At 41.3% G+C, this 9,952-nt stretch overlaps 1 protein-coding gene across 1 annotated transcript in view; it reads left to right on the plus strand.

Moving 5' to 3' along the window:
* ORC1 (origin recognition complex subunit 1) overlaps positions 1 to 9,851 on the plus strand; it is a 33,200-nt gene extending 23,349 nt beyond the window's left edge. Inside the window, exons 16-19 of the mRNA XM_082429373.1 lie at positions 377 to 496; positions 4,935 to 5,104; positions 5,644 to 5,731; positions 9,505 to 9,851. Coding sequence (XP_082285499.1) covers positions 377 to 496; positions 4,935 to 5,104; positions 5,644 to 5,731; positions 9,505 to 9,699 — 573 coding nt within the window. The 3' untranslated portion in view covers positions 9,700 to 9,851. The remainder of the gene's footprint in view (positions 1 to 376; positions 497 to 4,934; positions 5,105 to 5,643; positions 5,732 to 9,504) is intronic.
* The last annotated feature ends 101 nt before the right edge of the window (positions 9,852 to 9,952 follow it).

A 9,952-nucleotide genomic window follows, 5' to 3' on the forward strand; every position in this document is an offset into this window, starting at 1 on the left:
GTCTCTGCCCTTGTGGACCTTGTGGTTCAGCAGGAGTGAAACCGGGAGCCGAGCCGGTGCATGTTGTAGAGGCGAAGATCGTCCCACCCACTCTAACGAGAGCACCTCTGCTCAGATCTACTTGTAAATGATTCCATAGAATAAAAGATTCTGTTAAGCTAAATGAAAAAACAGTTGAGAGCTACTGCCCAACAGGATCCCACAGGCCATTGTCAGTAACAAAAGGAGCTGGAAGCAGTGGTAGTCCTGGGATGAAATGTGTAAATTGTTACATGGGACTTGGAAATCAGGTTTGGGGACTTGCAGGTGGCTTTCCACCAGGACTATCGGAGTGGGAAATCCATGAACTCGTTCCTCTGTCATCTTGACTCCCCAGGGTCTAACCAGGATGTCCTTCCAGCCCTATACTCACAGCCAACTGCAACAGATCCTGGTGTCCCGACTCAAACATTTAAAGGCCTTTGAGGATGATGCCATCCAGTTGGTAGCCAGGAAGGTAAGTCGCCTTCGGGGAGCTCCTAGTCACACCGACAGTTTTTGCTGAGTATCTGCCCATGTGAGGCCCTATGCTGGGTGCTCTGGAGATGAAGAAAAAATTAGGAAGTCCTGTAAAAACAAATACCAAAACATAGAAACAAAATTCTGAAAAATTCCTTAACCTTATTGTATAACTAATTAGAAGGCTCTGAGTATGGTGGGCTTATATACAAGTGAAGATTAATTGATTCAGGGAGCTTTGTATAATCAAAAGGGCAACATAGTGAGTGAGGTAGACAAACCTGGTTTGAATTCTGGCTCTAATACTTTAATAAGCATGTGGAAGGTTACAGAAAAGTTACTTAAAAACTTCCTGGGCTTCAGTTTTCTTCTCTGAAAAATGGGAATAATAATAGTTACCTCATAGGGTCATTGTGAGAATTAAATGAGACCATGTCTGTAATGTACCTAGCAGGGTGCATGTTCCATGGTAGGTATGAAGTGTGGGATGCCTACCCACTCCAGGCTTACTGGGAGAATGCCAATTGAGATTCCACTAAGACTTCTCCGGGGCTGCTGAGGAACAACTCAGGTTAAATGTCCACCTTGAGCTGAATGAAAGAAACCACACATCCACAGTATTTCAGCACTTAACAGAGTTATAAACGTATTTCTAGTTTCTTACTGGAAACGATGTGAACTCTGAATGCCTATAGCAGCAACACATGTCTGTAACACCTGTTCAAAGCTGGGTACTATATTAAGTATTAGGGTCAGAGGTGAGCGAGATATGGTGTTTATCTCCAAGCTTTGCTTTCTAGGAGAGAGATCCTCAAAGTTACTATCTAACCCTTCTGTTGGTAGAGTTTTTCCACCTCTGCAATCATGCAATCTCTAAAAGTTCTTTTTTTCCCTCTGAATGGTCCTTTTATATACCATCCTACTTACTTGAGGTTGTTTTCTCCCTTTTCCTCTAAGATGCTTTGTCTGTTGGTTTTGATCTCTATCCTGCATTGTTAATCTTTCCTCAGCTGCCTTTGTGGTCCACTGAGGTCTAAGGGTGGAGATTACAGAGCTGATTGGGAGCTCTGAGTATATAAGTGGGGCTTGTTCACTGAGAGCTTCGCTGAGGGGTAATCTGATCGGGCCAATTTCAGTATCTTTAGTTTATTCCCATATTTTCTGGGATAGTCAGATTTCAAAGAGTAGGCTTCCCCTGTCCTGCCTGCAGGGCAGTGTTCTAGGATCAGGCGAGGTGGGCTGGAGTCAGGGAGGGTGGAGGTCTTCAAATTCAGCATGCAAATAGTAACCATCTATATTTAGTAAGGGGCATCCCCTCCTCTGCAACAATACCTAGTGTTACTGGTCCAGAGACTTTTTTGTTTATCCTTGCTAGAATAAATTTCTGGTCTCCTGCCATGGTACATGAGGGATAATCTCCGGGGCAAAGAGTTTTATGGAAACAGTACAAATTACCAAGGCACAAAATTTTCTCACAGAGCCCTAAACCCTCCCTCAGTGGCCCTGATGTTCACCAACAGCATGAAATGGGGGAGAGGTCTAGGGCAAGGGTCAGCAAACTTTTTGTGAAGGGCCAGTAGTAAATGTTTTAGGCTTTCTGGGCCATAATGGTCTGTCACCACTATTCAACTCTGCCTTTGCATTGTGAAAGCAGCCGTGTATTATATAATATGTAAACAAATGCACATAGCTGTGTTACAATAAAACTTTATTTACAGAAACATGCGGCAGGCCATAGTTTGCTGACTCCTGATCTAGGGCATCCGTTTCTTAACTTTCAACCAGTCCTCTTTGTTTTAGCCAAACTTCCCCCTTTACCTCCAGTTCCAGGATCACTAACTCCTGAGCATTTTGAAGATTTTTAGTGTAACTTAGGCTTGTTCTTGGATTCCTCACTGCGGGCTTAGGCATGGGCTTTCTCAGTCTGCTAGGTTAACCAGTACCCTGCCACTTCTTTCCAACTTTCAGAATTATATTGTTTACTGCTCTCCAGTTGCTTCCTTTTCTTATTTAGGGTTCTTGGTCTTTAAGGTTTCAGAAGACTTCAAATTTGGCTGCTGTTTTTACCCAAAACTCTTCCCTGTAATTTCAAACCTCTCTTTTATTTCTTAACATATAAACATACCTATATTGTTTATCTTATGATATCTGAAGTCTTTGTGGGCTTACTTCTGTTGATTGCTGATTCACATGTCTATATGGCCTTGTTTCCTTGTTTTTTGTGTCTTGATTTTCTTTTTTTTTTTTAAACTGTATGCTCATGTTCCTTAAGAGCTTTATCTGAGAGTTGATTGAGGCCTGGGTTGAAGTTGAATTCATTTAGTTTGTTTGTGCTTCTGTCAGTTACTGAGGGGCACTACCAACTGGGACCATTTTTAAACAAAATTCTTTACTTGAGGTTTTTAGGAGACAACATAAATTTGGGCTACAAATCCATGTGAGGGCTTGTGGTTGCAAAGACTCGGTGAGTTTTTGTCACCCTACACCCACCTACCGCCAAGGTCACAACAGGCCATTTTTCTTGCCATCCCTTCTGCATTGTAAGTCTTTCACTCACTGTCATACTGGGGCTGTAGTGGAGGTTGGATCCCAAGTTTATGCAAGGTCTTTTCTTAGATTCCATGTGGGGTGGCCCCAGCTTTTTCTTTTGTCTCCCTCACCCCAGCAGCAGTTAAAAAGAGTGCTTACGGTCGCAGGGTTCACAGGTACCCTCAGAGTGGGAAGTGCTTTGGGTGTTTTCTAGCCTCCCAGGATCACCTGTCCACTTTGATTCTAGGCCTCTGAGCAGCCCTTGAGTCCCTGCTATTAACCACTGTATGGTGCTGCTTCACACAGAGGAAAGGAGGAGTAACAGGGCGGAAACGTCCCCAGGACATCCTCACCAGCTGAATATGGGAGATTAGAAGGAGGGAATAATATACGCTGGTGCTCATGTTTCCGTCTTGGGTTACTGGAAAAGTGATTTTTGTTTTGAATGTCTTATATTTGAATTCTAAATAGACACAAAACATTTAAAAACTCCTATAACCCTGTCTGTCATACTGAGTGAAGTAAGTCAGAAAGAGAAAAGCAAATATTGTATATTAATGCATATATGTGGAACCTAGAAAAATGGTACAGATGAACCTATTTGCAGGGCAGGAATAGAGACACAGATGTACAGAGCGGACATGTGGACACAGGGGAGTGGTGGGGTGGGGAGGATGGGATGAATTGGGAGACTGGGATTTACATACATACACTACCATGTGTAAAACAGATAGCTAGTGGGAACCTGCTGTATAGCGCAGGGAGCTGTCAGCTTGGTGCTCTGTGATGACCTAGATGGGTGGGATGGGGGGGAGGGAGGTCCAAGAGGGAGGGGATATGTGTATACATATAGCTGATTCACTTCATTGTACAGCAGAAACTAACACAACATTGTAAAGCGACTATACCCCAATCGAAAAAAAAGTCAAAAAATAAAAAAATAAAATCTATAATCCCACTTCCCAGAAATGACTCCTTTTAATGTCTTAGTTTTGGTGTGTGTGTGTGCGCATGCATGTATGTGTATGCCTATACAATTTGCTTTTTTAAAATTAATGTTTTTTAAATTTTGGAAGGAAATAGTTATTTTGGGATGCCATCAGGCAGGATGTCATCGCCTGCGATGGTTGTCAGGCCAATGATGGGGTTGCTGGCAAGCACTGGGAATATAGAAACAGAAATCCTTGCAGGCAATGGTGAGTCCAGGAGTTCCCTCAGTTAAATTTAAAATGCAAGAGCCCTCCTATGTCATCTTGGGAGAGAGTATAGGATTCCCCATAAAGGGAGCCCAGGAGCCCCTCAGCCTCTGTGCACATGGAAAGGAAGGCACAAAAGCAGAGCCATTGGCATGGGGGGTTGGTCTAATTCATCTAACTACAGGTTCCTCTGGGTCCTCCAGCTTCATGGCTTCCTTCCCTCTTGATTCTGGTTCATTTAGCCATTGACCAGGTAGTTTCCAAAATTCATCACATGCTGTGAGGGAGGCTCAGGCTGTGGCTTTATCTCCAAAATAGACTCCACCTCAGCCTCTTGGCTTTTTCTCTTCATGCAAGGAACAAGACCCTTGTGTCTCCAGATGGTTCAGTAATGATCTTGGGCCAAAGGGCTCTTCTTTTAGATTTCTTCATTTTTCTAATATTAAATAAAGTTGAGAATTTCTGTCTCTTCCATTCTGGAATTATCTGTAAGGCCAAGACAAAGTTGTGGACTTGGGGAAAAGTCCCAGACACAGTATAATAATTTATATCTGAGCTCCCACCAGGTTCCCAGCCAGGGCTAAGTACTTAATTTCATGCTTAAGTCCATTCCCAGCCCTGCCCTTCCTTTTTAGCTGAACACAGAATCGGTTTTTCTCCTGGGTTGAGACGGCAAGGGGATCTCAAGGAATAAAATGTTCCCTCTTGTAGGTAGCAGCCCTTTCTGGAGATGCACGACGCTGCCTGGACATTTGTAGGCGTGCCACAGAGATTTGTGAGTTCTCCTGCCAGAAGCCCGACTCCCCTGGCCTGGTCACTACAGCCCACTTACTGGAAGCAGTAGAGGAGATGTTTTCATCGTCATACATCACTGCCATCAAGTAAGACGCTTCTGCTTCCTGACCCTGAACCTCCCTTGGAAGACCACTGCAGAGGGCCATGGAAGCATGCTTCCCTTTCAAAGCTTTTACTCATACAACCTGCATTTACTGACAGTGCTGTCCTTTTTCTTAAGGGGCATAGTCTAGTCAAAGAGACAGAAATGTAATCCTAGTATAATAGGAGAATTACCATGTATTGAGTTACACTATAGGTGTTTATGAAGTAAAGTGCTGTGGAAACAAGAAGAAGGAAGTAGCTACTTCTCTCACATTGAATGATATACTCAACCATGAAATGGGGGTGCTGGTACATGCCCAGATATAGTTGCTGTGTTCCCTTACTTCCAAAGTGTTATTTTTCATATCATTTTGAGACTTTGAGGGGAAGGGAAATCCTTGCTAAATCATATAGGAATATAGGAGGAAATAGTCCCAAGTTTTTTCCTCTCTCTTCTCTAAAGACAGAAGTTTTATTTGGCTTTCCTTGGGTTGATGGTACAGCCACTTAGGAGAATTCACATCTCCTCATTTTCTTTAAGAAATTCCTCCGTTCTGGAACAGAGCTTCCTGAGAGCCATCCTTGCAGAGTTCCGTCGATCAGGACTGGAGGAAGCAACATTTCAACAGGTGATTGATCTACTTTTTAAAAAATCCTATTTTGGTCTGGTGCCTTTAAAATATAATATGTGGGAATTTTAACCACTGTGTAATAGTCTGTCTCTATTTTGTGCCAACCTGATTATGCTAAAGAATATCAAACCAGCGCCTATTTTTATGTGATATTTAATTGAGTTGCATGAGAAGAGACCTTTAGCAAATGGTTTCTGCATATTAGATTGAGGCTTTACTATGTGCCAGATACTCTTCTGGGAGTGGGAGATTCAAAGATGAGCAAGACAAAAGTTGCTGCCCTGATACAGCTTATGGTATAGTGTGGGGCAAAGCTTTCAGAACAAGCCTTGTTTAAAAACAAATCACAACCATCACCCTGATACCAAATCCAGACAAAGATGTCACGAAGAAAGAAAACTACAGGCCAATATCACTGATGAACATAGATGTAAAAATCCTCAACAAAATACTAGCAAACAGAATCCAACAGCACATTAAAAGTATCATATACCCTGATCAAGTGGGGTTTATCCCAGGAATGCAAGGATTCTTCAATATATGCAAATCAATCAATGTAATAAACCATATTAACAAATTGAAGGAGAAAAACCACATGATCATCTCAATAGATGCAGAAAAAGCTTTTGACAAAATTCAACACCCATTTATGATAGAAACCCTCCAGAAAGTAGGCATACAGGGAACTTACCTGAACATAATAAAGGCCATATATGACAAACCCACAGCCAACATTGTTCTCAATGGTGAAAAACTGAAACCATTTCCACTAAGATCAGGAGCAAGACAAGGTTGCCCACTCTCACCACTGTTATTCAACATAGTTTTGGAAGTTTTAGCCACAGCAATCAGAGAAGAAAAAGAAATAAAAGGAATCCAAATCAGAAAAGAAGAAGTAAAGCTGTCACTGTTTGCAGATGACATGATACTATACATAGAGAATCCTAAAGATGCTACCAGAAAACTACTAGAGCTAATCAATGAATTTGGTAAAGCAGCAGGATACAAAATTAATGCACAGAAATCTCTTGCATTCCTATACACTAATGATGAAAAATCTGAAAGAAATTAAGGAAACACTCCCATTTACCATTGCAACAAAAAGAATAAAATACATAGGAATAAACCTACCTTAGGAGACAGAAGACCTGTATGCAGAAAACTATAAGACACTGATGAAAGAAATTAAAGATGATACAAACAGATGGAGAGATATACCATGTTCTTGGATTGGAAGAATCAACATTGTGAAAATGACTATACTACCCAAAGCAATGTACAGATTCAATGCAATCCCTATCAAACTACCAATGGCATTTTTCACAGAACTAGGACAAAAAATTTCACAATTTGTATGGAAATACAAAAAACCCCGAATAGCCAAAGCAATCTTGAAAAAGAAAAACAGAGCTGGAGGAATCAGGCTCCCTGACTTCAGACTATACTACAAAGCTACAGTAATCAAGACAGTATGGTACTGGCATAAAAACAGAAATATAGATCAGTGGAACAGGATAGAAAGCCCAGAGATAAACCCACATACATATGGTCACCTTATTTTTGATAAAGGAGGCAAGAATATACGATGGAGAAAAGACAGCCTCTTTAATAAGTGGTGCTGGGAAAACTGGACAGCTACGTGTAGCTGTGTTAGAACACTCCCTAACACCATATACAAAAATAAACTCAAAATGGATTAGAGACCTAAATGTAAGGCCAGACACTGTAAAACTCTTAGAGGAAAACACAGGCAGAACACTCTATGACATAAATCACGGCAAGATCCTTTTTGACCCACCTCCTAGAGAAATGGAAATAAAAACAAAAATAAACAAATAGGACCTAATGAAACTTAAAAGCTTTTGCACAGCAAAGGAAACCATAAACAAGACGAAAAGACAACCCTCAGAATGGGAGAAAATATTTGCATGTGAAGCACCTGACAAAGGATTAATCTCCAAAATTTACAAGCAGCTCATGCAGCTCAATATCAAAAAAACAAACAACCCAATCCAAAAATGGGCAAAAGACCTAAATAGACATTTCTCCAAAGAAGATATACAGATTGCCAACAAACACATGAAAGAATGCTCAACCTCACTAATCGTTATAGAAATGCAAATCAAAACTGCAATGATGTATCGCCTCACACCAGTCAGAATGGCCATCATCAAAAAATCTATAAACAATAAATGTTAGAGAGGGTGTGGAGAAAAGGGAACCCTCTTGCACTGTTGGTGGGAATGTAAATTGATACAGCCACTATGGAGAACAGTATGGAGGTTCCTTAAAAAACTAAAAATAGAACTACCTTACGACCCAGCAATCCCACTACTGGGCATATACCCTAAGAAAACCATAATTCAAAAAGAGTCATGTACCACAATGTTCATTGCAGCTGCATTTACAATATCCAGGACATGGAAGCAACCTAAGTGTCCATTGCCAGATGAATGGATAAAGAAGATGTGGCATGTATATACAATGGAATATTACTCAGTCATAAAAAGAAACTAAATTGAGTTATTTGTAGTGAGGTGGATGGACCTAGAGTCTGTCATACAGAGTGAGGTAAGTCAGAAAGACAAAAACAAATACCGTATGCTAACACATATATATGGAATCTAAAAAAAAAACGGACAGGAATAAAGACGCAGACGTAGAGAATGGACCTGAGGACACGGGGAGGGGAAGGGTAAGCTGGGATGAAGTGAGAGAGTAGCATTGACATATATACACTACCAAATGTAAAATAGATAGCTAGTGGGAAGCAGCTGCATAGCACAGGGAGATCAGCTCGGTGCTTTGTGACCACCTAGAGGGGTGGGATAGGGAAGGTGGGAGGGAGACGCAAGAAGGAGGAGATATGGGGATATACGTATAAGTATAGCTGATTCACTTTGTTATAAAGCAGAAACTAACACACCATTGTAAATCAGTTATACTCCAATAAAGATGTTAAAAAAAAAAATCACAGAGATCAATCCAGACACTCTGAGAATAATTTCAACTATATCAAGTAAAAGGAATCATTAGGGCTTCGGCCTTAGTGGTTTATTAAAGGTGTTTAAGTATATACCTGGGAGTTTGTATATCTGTATGTATGAGTATGTTTTAGACAAATAGAGATGTCAGGAAAACATTTTCCTTCCAGCTGTTTATTTCCTTTCAGCTTTTCTTCTTTAAATTCTTTTTTAAACATTTAGTCGCTAATCATGTTTTGCCCGTTTTTGTTTTTGTAAAGCCTGAAACAGCTCTTCTGCAGAGAGTGACCTGTATTCTCTCTAGGCCTTTGTGCTTTTCCAAGGGACATGCCTTGGCACCTGCTGTTTCTGCCAAGGAAAATGCCCTTATAGCAAAATTTGACTTGAATTATGACAGTCTCAGTAGGAACGCTCGGCCCATGGAGATGAGGACTGTTTGTATAACTGTGACAGTTACTAAGCATATTATATCTATTAACTCATGAGTAATATTGTAGTATATTTAATAGATAAAACTGAAGCTCAAAAAGTGAAATAACTGGCCCGGGTTGCTTATTTAGGTAATTGGCAGAACCAGGGTTCAGACCTGCTGTTGTCTGATTCCGAGGCCAGTACTACATTCTGCCCCTGTGTTTGTGCCCCAGTGGGGCACCCCTTGATGCCTTCTGGGGTACTGAGTATCCTGGAAAAGAAGTGTCTCATTTTCCCAAAAGAAGAAATAATGATTGGATACAGACCCAGGACTACCTTCTGGCAGCTGACCTCAGGTTTGTTTCTTGTTTCTAGGTATACAGTCAACACGTGGCACTGTGCAGGATGGAGGGGCTCCCATACCCCACCATGTCAGAGACCATGGCGGTGTGCTCTCACCTAGGCTCCTGCCGCCTCCTCCTTGTGGAGCCCAGCAGGAATGACCTGCTCCTTCGTGTGCGGCTCAACGTCAGCCAGGATGACGTTCTGTATGCGCTGAAAGAAGAGTGAAGGGCTTCACAAGGAAGAACTGTGATCTGCTGTTTTTAAAGAGCCCTATTTCCATTTCCTAAGCACATGGAATCATTGTAGCAAAGTATACTGAACAGCAATGGCTGTCATGTATTTTGGAATTTTCCATTAAATCATTTGCTTTTTCTGGAGTGTTTGGGAAGTTTTATAGTCATTACAAACATCAAATTATAAAACCAAACCATCCTTCCTACACTAGGCCCTCTCTCTGGGTTTTATTTCTGTTAGTAGC

The sequence above is a fragment of the Balaenoptera physalus genome, assembly GCF_965194825.1.
Source record: "Balaenoptera physalus genome assembly, chromosome: 1".
Lineage (NCBI taxonomy): Eukaryota > Metazoa > Chordata > Mammalia > Artiodactyla > Balaenopteridae > Balaenoptera > Balaenoptera physalus.